Genomic DNA, 17873 nt, shown 5'->3' on the forward strand with positions numbered 1-17873 from the left:
AAAAACCAAAACGCAAAACCGAAAGAAGCTCTGGGGGCTAACAGAAATAAACACTGGAAATAGATCACTCTGTGTGTAATGCCTCTATATAATGAGTTTCACTTTTTGTATTGAAAAACAAATTAACTTTTTGATGATATTCTAATTTTGTGAGATGCACCTGTATATAGTTCTCCTCCCAAAATTGTGGTTTTGGAAGCTAGCTCAAAGCACTCGCTACTTTAATCCTTAATTTGACATCCATTAGATGCTCTTTAAACTTTGATAATTGTGTCAATAGCTTATTTTATTGAATTTACTTTGTCGTAAAATTATTTTGAAAAAACAATTAGTCGCATAAATCGTTGTGTCCTTCCTAGGTTGGACCGCCAAAGTCAAGCAACTACGTTAGTTCATCAGATATTTGGAGGCTACCTGCGCTCCAGAGGTGAGTGTGGAAATGGGTGTCTTACAAAATAGTTTGAAAAAGATGTAATATACTTACACTTATTTTTTTTTGTATCTTTTAGTAAAATGTTCAGTTTGTAAGAGCGTCTCTGACACATTTGACCCATATTTGGATATTGCACTGGAGATACGGGTAATTTTTAACTTCTTTATCGGTTTTATTTTTATGGCCACCAAAGCTGCTTTTTTTTTCTTTGTGTACTTTGTCTAAACTGGCAGCTCCCTAATCTTAAAAGCTCCTTAGATAAAACTGGAATGTAAAGGTACCGTCACACATAACGATATCGTTAACGATATCGTTGCTTTTTGTGACGTAGCAACGATATCGTTAACTAAATCATTATGCGTGACAGCGACCAACTATCAGTCTCCTGCTGGGAGATCGTTGGTCGCTGGGGAAAGTCCAGGACTTTATTTTGTCGCTGGATCACCTGCTGACATCGCTGAATCGGCGTGTGTGACGCCGATTCAGCGATGTCTTCACTGGTAACCAGGGTAAACATCGGGTTACTAAGCGCAGGGCCGCGCTTAGTTACCCGATGTTTACCCCGGTTACCATTGTAAAAGTTAAAAGAAAAACAGTACATACTTACATTCCTGTCACGTTCCTCAGCGTCAGCTTCCCTGCGTCCCCCAGTGTCAGCGCCGGCCGGCCGTAAAGCAAAGCACAGCGGTGACGTCACCGCTCTGCTTTCCGGACAGCGCTTACACAGTGCAGGGAAGCTGACACTGGGGGACGCGACAGGAATGTAAGTATGTACTGTTTTTTTTTTTTTTTTTACTTTTACAATGGTAACCAGGGTAAACATCGGGTTACTAAGCGCGGCCCTGCGCTTAGTAACCCGATGTTTACCCTGGTTACCCGGGGACCTTGGGATCGTTGGTCGCTGGAGAGCTGTCTGTGTGACAGCTCTCCAGCGACCAAACAGCGACGCTGCAGCGATCGGCATCGTTGTCTAGATCGCTGCAGCGTCGCTTAATGTGACGGTACTTTAAGAGAAGAATATTGCCAGATGAGAGAGATTCTCCACTTATGCAAATTTGCCTGGTCACTGCCACTAATGACACTCTCAAGCACATTGGCTTTAGATTCATTATTGCAGAATAAGAACAGTGTGTAAGGGTACCGTCACATTTAGCGACGCTGCAGCGATATAGACAACGATGCCGATCGCTGCAGCGTCGCTGTTTGGTCGCTGGAGAGCTGTCACACAGACAGCTCTCCAGTGACCAACGATGCCGAGGTCCCCGGGTAAACATCGGGTTACTAAGCGTAGGGCCGCGCTTAGTAACCCGATGTTTACCCTGGTTATCATTGTAAAAGTAAAAAAAAAAAACACTACATACTTACATTCCTGTCACGTCCCTCGCCTTCAGCTTCCCTGCACTGTGTAAGCGCCGGCCGGAAAGCAGAGCGGTGACATCACCGCTGTGCTCTGCTTTACGGTCGGCCAGCACTGACACTGGAGGATGCAGGGAAGCTGACGCTGGGGAACGTGACAGGAATGTAAGTATGTAGTGTTTTTTTTTTTTTTACTTTTACAATGGTAACCAGGGTAAACATCGGGTTACTAAGCGCGGGCCTGCGCTTAGTAACCCGATGTTTACCCTGGTTACCAGTGAAGACATCGCTGGATCGGCGTCACACACGCCGATTCAGCGATGTCAGCGGGCGATCCAGCGACGTAATAAAGTTCTGGACGTTCAGCAACGACCAGCGATGTCACAGCAGGATCCTGATCGCTGCTGCGTGTCAAACACAACGATATCGCTATCCAGGACGCTGCAACGTCACGGATCGCTATCGTTATCGTTGTAAAGTCGCTAAATGTGACGGTACCTTAAGTGTCCCATTGCTCTAAACAAAATTTTAATACTGTAAGTGAGATGCTTTTTCAGAAGTAAAAAAATCTGACAGTCTTTGGCGGTCAAAATTTTTAGCTAAAAGCCATTTAGTATCAGCATCTGCCAGGTAAAATGTAACTGTAGGGGAACAGTAAGTTCATGTCATCGCAATACACTTATGGCTCTATTCCATGCATGAGACCATGCATTCAGTGCTCTACGTTGTAGTATATGCCAAACACCGAAACATGAGTGTTTCCCTTCTCCCATAAAAACGACAATGAACATAGCAGGACTTCTTAACCTCATCAACTTCTTGCTTGCCCAGAAATGACCACACAGCACACCATGCATAATTATCCATCCATACTGTGCTACTCACCCCACTGGTTTCTCCTTGACACGGAAAAGACATGTTCCTACAACATGCAGATGGTTCAGGGCCACACAGAAGGGTATTGCTGGCTGCCTGTGGCCCTTTAGCCACAAGTTGTGCACCCCTGCTTTAAACTAAATTTGCCAATATTGATAGGTTTGCCTGACAGTTTAATGTGTATGGAGTCACCAGGCAGATGATTGTCGGGAGTGTTGGGGACTATCAGCACAGAATAACTGTTCAAAGTTGAGTCCTGTTGCTTGGCGCTTCATGGCGGGGCCTAATATTTCAATACACCTTCCCACCTGCTTCTTTTTCCTCGATGTCCACTTCCCCCTGTTTTTCCTTGACTGCTCTGACCTCATAGAGCTAGGGAAGGAAGGAGATAGATAGAAAGCAGGTGTGAAGGTGTATATATAAGTGATTGACCCTTTCCATGAAGCACTGAGAACCTGTACTTAGTTTGAACAGTGATTGTGTGCTGACAGTCCTTTCAACCCCTTAATGACCAGGCCAAATTTTGCAATTCTGACCACTGTCACTTTAAGGTTATAACTTTGGAATGCTAAAACGTATCCCACTGATTCAGAGAATGTTTTTCCATGACATAATGTTCTTCATGATAGTGGTAAAATTTCTTCGATATGACTTGCCTTTATTTGTGAAAAAAGCGGAAATTTGGCGAAAATTTTGAAAATTTCACAATTTTCAAACTTTGAATTCTTATTCCCTTATATCAGAGTTATGTCACACAAAATGGTTAAATAACATTTCCCACATGTCTACTTTTCAGCATTTTTGAAACATATTTTTTTTGTTAGGTAGTTATAAGGGTTAAAAGTTGTCTGATTTGACATTTTTCCATCAAAACTTAAAAAAAACCTTTTTTTTTTTTTTGAGAGACTACCCCACATTTGAAGTGACTTTGCAAGGTCTATATGACAGAAAATACCCCAACATCACACGATTCTTAAAACTGCACCCCTCAAGGTGCTCAAAATTACATTCAAGAAATGTATTAACCCTTCAGGTGCTTCAAAGAAACTGAAGCAACGTGGAAGGAAAAAAATGAACATTTAATTACCGTATTTTTTTTCCACGAAAAATTTACTTTAGACCGAAACTTTTTTTTTATTTTCACAAGAGTAGCAGTATTTAAATTTTTGAATGTTAAGTTTGCTGGAATAATTATCGGACACCATGGTGCGTTTGGAGAGCTCCTGATGTGCCTACACAGTGGAAACACCCCCATAAGTGACCCCATTTTGGAAACCACATCGCTCAAGGATTTTATCTAGGGGTATAGTGAGCATTTTGAACCCACAGGTACGACACAGAATTTGATAACATTAGATAGTCATATTGAATATGTCGTCATTAGTCTTGAGCGCTAGTGCTCGCTACTCCAGTTTGCATCGGGTGTTTGGGTATTCAACAAATATCGCGGCTGCTCGAGTGACATGCTCGAGTCTGCATTTTTCGTGTTTGATAGACAGCCCAAATATGCGGGTATCTGCAGTACTCCATGCATACCTGAGCCCCCGATGCAAACTCCAGTAGCAAGCACTTGCGCTTAAAGGGACACTGTCACCTGAATTTGGAGGGAACAATCTTTAGCCATGGAGGCGGGGTTTTTGGGTGTTTGATTCACCCTTTCCTTTCCCGCTGGCTGCATGCTGGCTGCAATATTGGATTGAAGTTCATTCTCTGTCCTCCATAGTACACGCCTGCACAAGGCAAGATTGCATTGTGCAGGCATATACTACGGAGTACAGAGAATGAACTTCAATCCAATATTGCAGCCAGCGGGTAAGGAAAGGGTGAATCAAACACCCAAAAACCCCGCCTCCATGGCTAAAGATTGTTCCCTCCAAATTCAGGTGACAGAGTCCCTTTAACACTATCCATCATTTCGTCTTTTTTTTTTTTTTTTAAAGTAAAAAAAAAAAAAAAAAAGTCTATTCCCAACTCCATCCACAACCCTAAACCCAACTGCAAAGAATGGGAAAAAAACAAAAATACATTTTTTTTTTATACTTTTTATCTAATTAAAGGGTTGACAATGGGGGATTTGATTTTCAATTTTTTTTTATCACTGTGATGGACCCTATCACTGTGATCCAAAGGAACCAATAGGAAAAATTCCCTATTTTTGCGGGTAGCGGCTGGCAGATCTAGGCGGGTGCATTGTACATGCACCCGCCATATTTTTTTCTTTTTTCCAGGAAGATGACACCGTGCTGGGGGATGGATGGATCAGGAGGTACCAGGGAGTCTTGGGCGGGCGGCATAATTTCACTTTCCTCTGACATGTAGATCATGTCAGAAGAGAGAGAAATCATTGAAACATGTCTGAATCATTAGTAGTTGGATTTAAAGATATTGAGGGAAATGCATGAGAATTTTGTTTCAATCCGCACAAAAAAAAAATGGCATTAATTCCGTGTGTTAGATTTATAGTCTTTTGGGCAATTTTTTCTCATCGCTACAGTTTTCAAAAGTTAAACCAAATATTGTTTTAAAGTAAGCAAACTGCCAGGTGGCTGAAGGAAGAGCAGTGTTTAACAAGTCTGGCAAAATGGCCCAAATGTATGGACCACAGTGACAACTATGGGACATCTTCTGTTTTAAACTTAAGACAGTAATAATCAATCTCCTCCATTCTGTGCGGTTGTGCACAAGATGTTTCATATGTCTATTGAATTTAGTATTTTGCAATTGTTCTTATTGTGAGATGTGTTTTTCTTTATTGTTTTTTTCTTTTCTTTACAGCACTCAGCCAACATAATTCGTGCCCTGGAGCTGTTTGTAAGATCGGATGTTTTAAATGGAGAAAATGCCTACATGTGTGCAAAGTAAGAGATATATAAACGGTTGGCTTCATTAGCAACATCCCTATAAAAGTAAACCTTTTGTGCAGCCTTTTGCAGTCAGGAATAATTTGAGCACGTTGACTAAATGCATTGCACATTATAAATCAACGAGAAGAGAATAGAACGAAAAGAATATGTAAATAGAATTTTTTTTTTTAAATGATAAACTTATATCAGCCGGAAATATCAAAGTTTAACTGTCATATTCTTTTCATTGCCCAGATGATCAGGAATACTGTTTTGCAACTGGGTTACGTGAACGCTCTGTTTTTGGTATTAGTTATCCATGTTTGGATACCACACTGTGCTGCTAAAATCTGAATCAGTAAAGTATGAAACATCTGTATGAGTGGTCAACACCCCCTGAACTTTATGAGAAGGGGAACACACAAGGGTGTTCATTAGATTTGGAGAGGTGGTTGTGTTTCAGAGTAGTAGTGACTAAAAGAAGAGTCATAAGATTTGTTGTTTTTTGTGTTTGTGGTGGGGGGATTTTGATAAAAATAAAGTGTTACAATATGTTGACTTTAATATCGTTTACTCAGTCGCCTCATTGGGGGACACAGGATCATGGGTGTTATGCTGCTGTACACTAGGAGGCGACACTATGCATAATCTGAAAAAGATTAACCGTGGCTCCTCCTCTGCAGTATACACCCCTGGATGGCGTCAGCCTTCTCCAGTTTTTGCTTAGTGTCACACCTAAAAAAAAATTTTTTTTCTTACTCCGTTTTTTTCCGACGGGATTACAGATGAAGAAAAGTGGGTCTCCTGCGAGACTCCCGGCATAGCTCCTTCCTTGGCCCCCTATTACGGGGTGCTCGGTTGAAGTCGAGATGGCTATTCCTCATGTCGCTCCTTCCCCAGTCCCTCAGGTGCTGGTTCAAAGTAGAGACCCCCACTCCTTCCCCAATTCCTTTTGGTTTCTGTGTTGAGGTCGGGGCGAGGATAAAGCCCCCTGAAGGTGACAGCAGCACCCTCCCTAATCCCCCTCTGACACTTCAGGTAGGGCCTGTACAGGCAGCACTCTGCAGCTCCCAGCAGCATGGGCCAGCACACTGCGCCTGCATCCAGGGACCACAGCCCAGCTGCGGGCTCCTGTCGGGCCAGGGGGGGGAGTGCAGGCAGGCATGGCACATCTGAGACGCAGGGCTCTCTGCGCCCTGTCTCTGCGGCAGCACCAGCTATATAGTGCCTCAGGGGGACCCATCACAAGGCCCCCCTTGCGCTTATAGCCCCACCGCTATCCTGCATTTAAATCCGGGGGGTCCGGTTCAGATCTGACCCTGGACTTCCGCGCCGGCCTGGAGCCTTTCTGGGCATCAGGCATCTAATTTAGGCAGCGGCTTCGTCCTAGCTGAAGCTGTCAGCTGACACTCTACAGTGTCATAGAGGGGGCAGATCGAAACAGGGCGCGTTATTTCACAGCTCTGCCGCACTTTTTCAGCTCTCAGCCCCTTTCTCCCCCTTCCTCTTCTTCTTGGTGGCCATTTCTGCTGCAGGACAAGGATTAACCCTGCATCTCCCGGTCAGCAGGACCAGGCCAGCCAGTCTCCGGGGGGCACAGGACTGTGGATCTTCGGCACTGGACCTAGAGGCAAACTGGTGGGGTAAGATCACAGCTGGGTTTTTTTTACTCGGCTGTGAATCCATATTCCCTATAAGGCTCCCTTATAGGTTCCTCTGCATAGCCACCCCTGAGGGTCCTCTGCATAGCCAGCCCTTCTGCACTCTGTGCACTATGCCGGGCTCAAGGTCCAAGAGAACCAGGCAGGACTGCTATTATGCATTCTGCACAGCCTGCAGGACTGCTCACCCCAGTGGCAGCACGTACCCGCACTGCCAGGACTGCATCCAGACTACTGTGTCAGAGTCCCAAGAAGTCCCTACCAATGCTTTGGTGTCTGATGCCACGACGGAATGGGTCACTCAGATGTCGCAATCTATGACGCAATCTATAGATAACCTAACCTGCACATTGCTTCTGGCTCTGCAGAGTCATGCCTCGGCTATGACGGCTACCCAGCAAAGGGAGAGCTTGACTCAGGGACAGGACGACCCTGGCACATCCACTTCTAGGTCAGGATGCAAGCGGACCCATAGGTCAAGTCCATCTGCGTCATCCCATAGCACACGGTCCCCTTCTAGGGAGAGACACCGTAGTTCCAGGTCATCTGCATCATCTGCCCCTGGAAGGGGACGGTCTAGATCTCCGCAATCCCCGACCAGAGAAGGCCTCCGCCCCAGCTCACCCAGCAGGGGACGCCTCAGTGATATGCAGGATTCGGAAGGTATCTGTGACTCCGACTCAGACAAGGAAACGGAGGGGCCCCTATTCCCAATCCCCCCTAGCAATACAGCGCTAGTTGAGGACATAATCTATTCCATCCATCGGGTGCTGGACTTTTCTAATCCGCCACCAGAGGCCCCAGAACACAAGATTTCCTTTGAAGGCACTCTGAAGCCGCCTAAGGTTTTCTCTAACCACCCAGAGTTTAAGGAGATCCTTAAAAAGCAGCTCTCACAGCCTGAGAAAAAAATTTGCCAATCGCAAATATCTGGAGGCAAGGTACCCCTTCCCACAGGACACCAAGGAATGGACAGATGCACCCGAAGTGGACCCCCCAGTCTCTAGGCTAGCAGCACAGACCCTCCTTTCACTGCCAGATAGCTCAACCCTCAGGGACGCAGCAGACCAGCAGGTAGAACGCATGGCTCGTTCAATTTTCAAGGCTGCAGGGGCATCCCTGGCTCCCGCGTTCGCTTCAGTTTGGACTGCCAAGACCATTCTGGCCTGGGCCAAAAATTTACAAGCTGGCCTTCAAGCATCCGCTCCTGAGCTGTCGAACCAAGCGGTTCAAATAGCAGTTGTAGCAGATTACATGCTTCATGCAGCTCTGGATTCAGCAAGGGGTGTAGCGTGGATAGCATCAAACGCCATCACAATTCGGCGTATCCTCTGGCTGCGGGAATGGAAAGTGGAACCAGCCTCAAAGAAGTCCCTCACACACCTCCTACCTCAGTGGGCGACTCTTCGGTGAGCAGTTAGACACGATGATATCCAAAGCCACCGGGGGTAAGAGTACCTCTCTTCCCCAACTGAAACCTAAACGCACTTACAAGAAGCGTAACCAAACTCGATTCCGATGCTTTCGGAACTCCTCGGGCTGGTCCTTGTCACGTCCAGCACAAAATCGTAACCGTTCCCCACGCAGGGACAACTCACGTTCGACGCAAAGGTCGGACAAGACCTGGCAGTCAAAAGCAGGCCAGTCTAAGCCCGGAAGAGGAAAATCTCAGACTTTCTCCTCATCATGACTCACAGACTCCGGAAGACACCACACCTGTAGGCGGCCGCCTTTTGCTCTTTCATCAAGTCTGGCTGCCTATTACAGAAGACAGGTGGGTCAGGGAACTAGTGTCTTTCGGATACAAGATAGAGTTCACCACCTACCCACTGGACCGATTCTTCCTGTCCGTCCCCCCAAAATCACCAGCCAAGGCTCGTGCCTTCCACCAAGGGGTCTCCTCGCTTTTTCAAGCAGGAGTCATAGTACCAGTCCCCACGGCCGAGCGCTTCCGAGGGTTCTACTCCAATCTATTCGTAGTTCCCAAGAAAGGAGGCAGCGTATGGCCCATACTGGACCTAAAAAAGCTCAACAAATATGTACGGGTCCGTCACTTCTGCATGGAGTGCCTTCGGTCCATCATTGCGTCCATGGAGATGGGAGAAAATCTCGCCTCCATAGATATACAAGACGCATACCTGCATATACCTATTGCACCTGCCCATCAGAGATTTATCAGGTTCGCAATCGACCAGGACCATTACCAGTTCGTGGCTCTCCCCACGGCTCACCAAAGTTCACCAAAGTCATGGCAGCCACCATGGACATCCTGCACTCCAGAGGCATAGTAGTCGTTCCATACCTGGACGATCTACTCATCAAGGCTCCCACCTTCAAGGACTGCGAGCTCAGCGTCTCAATCACAATCGACACTCTGAGTCGCATGGGCTGGTTAGTCAACCTACAAAAGTCATCACCAACCCCGAGTCAGTCTCTGACCTTCCTGGGAATGCTATTCAACACCTCCGGGGGTCTAGTGCTCCTTCCCAAGGACAAAGCACTGGCTCTCCACCTAGGAGTTCGCACCCTCCTCCGCAAACCCCCTCGATCTCTCCGGTTTGCCATGAGTCCTCGCCAGGATGGGGGCAGCAATAGAAGCGGTCCCATTTGCCCAGTTTCACCTCAGGCCTCTCCAACTAACCATCCTCAAGTCCTGAGACAAGAACCCTTTCTCTCTCAACAGGGAGTTCCGGCTAATGTCGTCAACCAGGAGGTCCCTGCACTGGTGGCTCAAGCCAACCTTGCTAGCAAAGGGGAAATCCTTTCTCACAGGTCAGTGGAAGGTTCTGACCATCGATGCGACCCTGACGGGTTGGGGTGCAGTGCACCTACACCACAGACCAAGTGGTCCCCTTGAAAAGTAGACATGTGGGAAATGTTATTTAACCATTCCATCACTTACTGACAGCCTCTCACATCAGAATACAGTCGGCTGTGACATGTGAATCACCAAGGGGGGACCTGCAGTACCCAGGCGATGCGAGAAATGTCACACATCCTCCACTGGGCGGAGGACACAGGGTCGGTTCTCTCGGCGGTCCACATTCTGGGTGTGGACAACTGGGAAGCAGACTTCCTCAGCCGACAAGGAATAGACTCGGGAGAGTGGTCTCTCCATCCTGAAATTTTTCGCCAGATCTGCCATCGATGGGGGACCCCAGATGTGGACCTAATGGCATCCCACTTCAATGCCAATCCCATAGAATGTAAGTCCGCAAGGACAGGGTCCTCTCCCCTCTGTACCAGTCTGTCACTGTATACCTGCTTACTGTAATCGATATCTATAACCCTGTATGTAACCCCTTTCTCATGTACAGCACCATGGAATTCATGGTGCTATATAAATAATAATAATAAATGCCAAGGTCTCCAACTTCATGGCCAGAACACACGATCCGCAGTCGCTCGGAGTAGATACTCTGGTTCAGGACTGGAACCAGTTCCAGCTTCTGTACGTTTTTCCACCTCTCCCCCTGATATCCAGAGTGGTGAGGAAGATCAAGCAAGAGGGAGTTCCAACCATTCTAATCGCACCGGACTGGCCCAGACGTACATGGTACGCTGACATCGTACAACTTACAGTAGACGCCCCCTGGCGCCTCCCCAACCGCCCGGATCTTCTATCACAAGGCCTGTTCTACCACCAGAACTCAGGGGCTCTCAAATTGATGGCATGGCTCTTGAGACCTGGGTTCTAACCCAGGCAGGGCTCTCGCCGGACGTCATTGCAACCATGATCAGGGCACGGAAGCCAGACTCTGCCAAGATTTATTACTGTACCTGGAAAGCTTTCCTTACCTGGTGCAAATCTTGTGGCCAGACCCCACTCCCTTATTCCCTCCCCAAAGTACTTGGTTTTCTCCAATTGGGTCTGGAGGCCAGGGTGTCCCTGGGCTCGCTTAAGAGCCAGGTGTCAGCTCTCTCACTGCTTTTTCAGAGACGCATTGCTAACAAGCCGCAAGTAAGGACTTTTCTTCAGGGGGTTTCCCGATTGGTTCCCCCCCTACAGACGTCCACTAGAAACGCGGGACCTCAACCTGGTCCTGACAGCATTGCAGGGTCCACCTTTCGAACCCCATAGGGAGGTCCCACTCCACCTTCTATCCCAGAAGGTGGTCTTTCTGGTGGCAATCACCTCGCTACGCAGGGTGTCTGCACTCTCCTGCAGGCGGCCCTTCCAGGCTTTTCACCAGGACAAGGTAGTTCTCCGTACGGTCCCATCCTTCCGAAGGTTGTGTCCAACTTCCACCTCAATGAGGAAATTTCACTGCTATCCCTTTGTCCGGTTCCGGTTCATAGAGTGGAGAAGGCTCTGCATACGCTTGACCTCGTCAGAGCATTGCGTATATACAGTATGTGTCTAGGACTGCGTCCTTCCGCAAGTCTGATTCTCTTTTCCTTCTTCTGGAAGGCGGCCGCAAGGGTCTGCCAGCTTCCAAAGCTACCCTTGCCAGGTGAATCAAATCCACCATACAAGAGGCCTACCTCCTTAAGAATTCTCCTCTTCCAGCCAGTATTACGGCATACTCTACACGGGCGGTAGGGGCCTCCTGGGCCATTCGGCACCAGGCTTCGGCACCATAAGTGTGTAAGGCGGCCACTTGGACTAGCCTACACAAGTTTACTAAACACTACAGAGTTCATACCCAGTCCTCAGCGGACGCGAGCCTGGGTAGATGTATTCTGCAGGCGGCGGTGCCCCAAGTGTAGGGGCCTATCTGCACAATATTCGTCCATTGCTTCCCACCCAGGGACTGCTTTGGGACGTCCCATGGTCCTGTGTCCCCCAATGAGGCGACAGAGTAAATGAGATTTTTGTTTACTCACCGTAAAATCTTTCTCTTAGCCTCTACTAGGGGGACATAGCTCCCACCCTGTTGCCCTTTCCAGGCCGTTGTTACTGTTGAGTTCTCATATTGTTTTCTTGAGCTCGTACTTAGTTGACGCCTTATAGGCATGGTTATGTTATTCATGTTACGTTCCTCCTAATGCTTTTGTACAAAACTGGAGAAGGCTGATGCCGTCCAGGGGTGTATATTGCAGAGGAGGAGCCACGGTTAATCTTTTTCATATTATGCATAGTGTCGCCTCCTAGTGGACCGCAGCATAACACCCATGGTCCTGTGTCCCCCTATTAGAGGCTAAGAGAAAGATTTTACGGTGAGTACACAAAGATCTCCTTTTCTGCTAATACATTCCCTTTATAGGTAACCTGACAGCAGATACATGCTGGTTGACCCACGGGCAGCATACATTAGATACTATGTGACTTCAGCTGTGCACATTTGACTGCAACGCTTTGTCGTTTCAGAGGAAGACCTAATATAAAAAGACAGTCATGGACCAAATCATGTGGTGACTATTTGGACAAGCAGGTCCTTGGTGTCTTCTCCCCTTGAAACATGGGGCTTTCCCTGTGTGCATATATAGAGACCTGTCAGTTATTGGCAGTGGGCGGCGCTAGGCCTCCAGCGATCCACCTATTTACCTAGTCACTCATGCAGCTCAGTCCCCGTCGCCTTTTAAAGTTAAATCATGAAGCCAACGTCTGATAAATGCTGTCTGTCGATCGGGCAGCATGTATTATCTGCCAGGTACCCTTTTAATAGGGCATTGCTCATTAATTGCATACTTACTTAAAATCAGCCATTTTTGCTCGTTTTGGTTTGGCTTATAACAATCTTTTTTATTCTTTGCAAGATGTAAAAAGAAAGTTCCTGCCACCAAGAGATTCAGCATTCATCGAGCCTCAAATGTCCTCACGCTGTCGCTTAAAAGATTTGCTAACTTCAGTGGTGGCAAAATAACCAAGGTGAGAAACTAAAATGTAATTGTATTTTAGAATAATGCTGGATTCTAATAACAATAAACCTCTTTTGGCTGTTAATTAATTATTGCCTTATGTCATTTTGTAGGATGTTGGATACCCAGAATTTTTGAATATCCGTCCATACATGTCACAGTGTAATGGTGATCCTGTAATGTATGCACTCTATGCTGTTCTTGTTCATTCTGGGTACAGTTGCCATGCTGGACATTATTATTGTTATGTAAAGGTAATTATACCATCAAAATGTGGTTATTTGTTTGATGCAATCAACTACTGTGATTAAAACCTTCAAGGACTGCAGGATGCCATTAGCTGTTCACTTATGCAGCTGTATTTCTGCTTTTTTAATTTACTGCAGCCTACAAGCCTTCACTTACATTTCACCTCTGTAATGCTCAAACCTACTTGGCCCTCCACACTAGCCACAATTCAGCCCACACTGCCCCAGTACAGCTACCCTTTCTCAATTAGCATTCAGACCACACCACTTTTTGCACTTTTTTTTTAGTTAGCCTTTTGCCAGCTTTGCTGTTGTGTGTCCTACAGGAACTGTCTGACTGGTAGAAAAAGCAGAGTTGGAACTTGCTTCAGGACTGCATGTACAGTGGCATGTAAAAGTTTGGGCACCCCAGGTCAAAATTGCTGTTGTGAACAGTTAAACGAGTTGAAGATGAAATGATCTGTAAAATGGCTAAAGTTAAAGACACATTTTCCTTTGTTTTGTTTTTTTTAGGCAAAAAATGTAGTTTTTTACATTTTAAAAATTACAAAAAGGAAAATGGACCAATGCAAAACTTTGCAGAAAACTTTCACCAAAGTTTGATACCTTAATTAGCCTGTTGGGCTTATGGCTTGTTCGAGATCACGGTTAGGAAAGGCCAGCTATAAATCCCAGTCTCCTGTAACCTTGTGCCAAAAAAAAGCAGCCATGGGTTCTTCTAAGCAGCTGCCTAGCACTCTGAAAATGATGGAGGCCCACAAAGCAGGAGAAGGCTATAATAAGATAGCAAAGCGGTTTCAAGTTGCCCTCTCCTCAGTTCGCAATGTAATTAAGGCAGTTAACAGGAACAGTGGAGGTAAAGATAAGGTCTGGAAGACTAGCAAAATTTGTGAGAGCTGCTTGTAGGATTGCTAGAGAGGGAAATCAGGTTCTCCTTCTTGAATACAAAAGACCTTCAGAAAGATTTAGCAGACTCAGGAGTTGTGGTACATTGTTCTACTGTTCAGAGACACCTGCACAAATATGACCTTTATGGAAGAGGCATCAGAAGAAAACCTCTCCTGCAACCTCACCATAAATGTCAGAATCAGAACTATGCAAAAGAACAACTAGACAAGCCTGATACATTTTGGAACAAGTCCTGTGGACCGATGAGTTTATAATAGAACTCTGGCCACAATGATCAAAGGTATGCATGGAGAAAAAAGGGCAGAGAATTTCAGGAAAGGAACATCTTGCCAACCATTAAGCATGGGGGTGGATCAATCATGCTTTGGGGTTGTACTTTAGCTAATGGCATGGGGAACATTTAACGGGTAGGGGGAACAATGAATTCAATGAAATATCAACAAATTCTTGATGCAAACATAGCATCAGCTATAAAAAAGCTGAAGTTTGAAAAGAGGATGGCTTCTACAAATGGATAATGATCCTAAACATACGCCAAAATCCACAATAGATTACCTCAAAAGGTGCAAGCTGAAGGTTTTACAATGTCCCTTACAGTCCTCTGATCTGAATATCATGAAAAATTGTTGGCTAGACCTCAAAACAGCAGTGCATGCAAGACGACCCAGGAATCTCACAGAACTGGAAGGATTTTCCAATTAAGAATGGATAAAAATCCCTCAAACAAGAATTGAGACTCCTGGCTGGCTACAAAAAGCGTTATACTTTCAAAAGGGGGTGCTAGTTGGTGCTAACCATTCAGGATGCCCAAACTTTTCCATCGGCCCACTTTCCTTTTTGTAATTTTTAAAATAGAAAAGATGAAAATACATTTTTTTATCTTTTTCCTAAAATACAAAGGAAATGTGTCCTCTTTAACTTTAGGCCTTTTAGAGATCATTCCATCTTCAACCTTAACTGTTCACAATAACAGTAATTTTTGACCACAGGTGCCCATAACTCTACATGTCACTGTAGCTCTGTGCACCCATCTGCTGTATGAACAAATGCAAGAGGGCTCAGGGGGAGTTTTTGTATTTGTAATTTTGATTTGTGTCCAGCATAACAGTATGCATCTCAAAGAGAACTTTTGAGCACGATTTTGGACTGTAAAGAGATGGCTGTAATGGAGCTGTAATACAGATTAAATTAATATCTTTGAAGAAATCCGCTTTGTTGTTCTTCTTTAATCACTATTTAAAGTTTTCTATTACTTAGATTTTGGAGCACAGGGGCCAGGATGTACATTGGGTCTTCTCCTCCCTGTCTGTGATTCCCCAGCCCCTCCGCCTGCCTCCAGTCTGTAAATGACATGTCAGGGCTGCTATTTCATACAGAGGAGGCAGATCATACAAAGACTGGAGGCAAGCAGAGGGGCTGGGAAATCACAAACAGGGAGAAAAACATGAAATTAGTTATTATAATTCCTTTCCTATCATTTTATATACATCGTGTTTTGAGTATTTTAATATTTGTGACTTTTTATTTTGCAGGCAAGTAATGGACAGTGGTATCAAATGAACGATTCACTCGTTCATGCCAGTAATATCAAGGTTGTGCTAAATCAGCAGGCTTATGTTCTCTTTTATTTGAGGTATGTGTCTGTTTTGATTTTTTTCCTCAAAGATCTTTATCATCTTCTGTCTTCACGGATTACATATTTACTGAAAAACAAAATTGCAGTGAAAAATCATGATAAAAAAATGTCTGATATTGCCTTTATGCACTCTCCAACTTTCTTCTTCTTTTTTTTTTTAAATCCTCTCGCCATATATGTTTGTGTAATTGTTTGACCCAGTGAGCAGATTTGGAGTTTGCCATAGTTAGCATAGTTTGAGTGTGTATCCTGATTCCACCACTTTAATGACCCATTCTGTAATTGAAGGAGTGGTGCAGGCAGCCTTCTATTTTCCCTTCAGTATCCTTGCTTCTGTGCTCAGGATCGTGGAGAAATTTAACAAAAAAATACATAGAAATTGTCCTGCAAAAAATCAAGCTCTTGCATGGTTATACATACAGGAAAAACAAAGCTATGGCTTTCATAAATTGTAGTGTTCATTGTGGCATTGAAAATAAAGAGAGGACATGGCTTATTGGGCTTCCTCAGTCAGGCAATATAGCTCTAAACTGACACATCGCCTTAGTTCATATTTGTATTGTCTCCTGCTTTACAGGGTTCCAGAGTCCAAGAAGAATTTTGATCCCTCTGTCTGTAAAGTGTCACAAAGCCAAATGCCTCGCCCCAGCTCAGTCCCTCCTACTCTGAAGAAGACCCAATCCAATGGCAGCTTGTCATCCCCTCTTATTGGGAAGGTGAGTAATTCAAAGGTCATGCAAATGTTGTTTTATTCCAAGTTTCATTATTTCAATATTAACCAGATTCTTCCTTGTGACAGCGCAGCGCATTTTTCCATGGAATCTGTCACTGTGTATCAACAGTGTGCACTAACTTGTCAATATGGTGTCTGTGACAGATCGTACAGGGGGAGGGGTGTGTCGACTTCACTCACCTCCAGGGAGGAGAGAGAATGACCCAGCAGGGATTGGCTCTATGGTGCCATCATTTACCCCAGGTCAGTCAGGGAACTGCACCGAGGGCAAATAGTCGCTGGAGAGGCTTCCCTTATAGTTATAAGTTGTTGAGGAGCTCCCAGTGAAGGGGCTATATATCACCAGTCCAAGCTGGGGATATATACATACCTCCCAGCCATCACTGTCAGAGTTCCTCACTAACACCGTATGGTAAGCTGCCACCAGTTCCTCATTAGATATTAGCCCTGTCCGACAACCGGCTTATATCGGGTCAGAAACCAACACTGGTTAGCGTATAACAACCAAACGAGCGTGTGGATTCGTGAATCAAGATAAAAGAGCAGCCCAAGAATAATTTTGTATTTAATTGCCGAAAGGCACACTAGAGAGATAAAGGGTGTGTGTATATATATAATATACTAGCTGAAGAGTCCGGCGTTGCCTGGGCATAGTAAATATCTGTGGTTAGTTATAGCACCTCACTTCTCTTATTTTCCCATCACGCCTCTCATTTTCCCCCTCACATCTCTCATTTTCTCCCTCACTCCTCTCATTCCCCCCTAACACTTGTCATTTCAACCTCACATCTGTCATTTTCCGATCACTGCACTATTTTCTCTCACTCCTCTCATTTTGCACTCACACCTTTTCATTTTCACCTCACACCTCTCATTTTCACCTCCGTATACACGTTTGTCATCTCCCTTATATATAGTATACACCTGTATGTCATCTCCTGTATATAGTATATACCTGTATGTCATCTCACCTGTATATAGTATATACCTGCTGTGTCATCTCCCCTGTATATACCTGTATGTCATCATCTCCTATATATAGTATATACCTGTATGTCATCTCCTTCTATATATAGTATATACCTGTATGTCATCTCCTCCTGTATATAGTATATACCTGTGTCATCTCCCCTGTATATAGTATATATCTGTGTGTAATCTCCTCCTGTATATATATACCTGTATGTCATCTTCTATATATAACATATACCTGTATGTCATCTCCTCCTGTATATAGTATATACCGGTGTCATCTCTCCTGTATATAGTATATACCTGTGTGTCATCACCTGTATTAGACCTCGTTCACACGTCGTTTGCTCAGTATTTTTACCTCCGTGTTTGTAAGCTAAATTGGCAGCCTGATAAATCCCCAG

General features: G+C 45.1%; 1 protein-coding gene across 3 annotated transcripts in view; it reads left to right on the forward strand.

Moving 5' to 3' along the window:
• Window positions 1-17873, forward strand: part of USP36 (ubiquitin specific peptidase 36) — a 61548-nt gene that overhangs the window by 20435 nt on the left and 23240 nt on the right. For all 3 annotated transcript variants that reach the window (XM_069752414.1, XM_069752416.1, XM_069752415.1), the window contains exons 6-12: window positions 360-427; window positions 510-580; window positions 5441-5523; window positions 12870-12981; window positions 13085-13225; window positions 15661-15761; window positions 16342-16480. In XM_069752414.1, coding sequence (XP_069608515.1) covers window positions 360-427; window positions 510-580; window positions 5441-5523; window positions 12870-12981; window positions 13085-13225; window positions 15661-15761; window positions 16342-16480 — 715 coding nt within the window. The remainder of the gene's footprint in view (window positions 1-359; window positions 428-509; window positions 581-5440; window positions 5524-12869; window positions 12982-13084; window positions 13226-15660; window positions 15762-16341; window positions 16481-17873) is intronic.

This window comes from Ranitomeya imitator, chromosome 2 (genome assembly GCF_032444005.1).
Source record: "Ranitomeya imitator isolate aRanImi1 chromosome 2, aRanImi1.pri, whole genome shotgun sequence".
In the NCBI taxonomy this organism is placed as follows: Eukaryota; Metazoa; Chordata; class Amphibia; order Anura; family Dendrobatidae; genus Ranitomeya; species Ranitomeya imitator.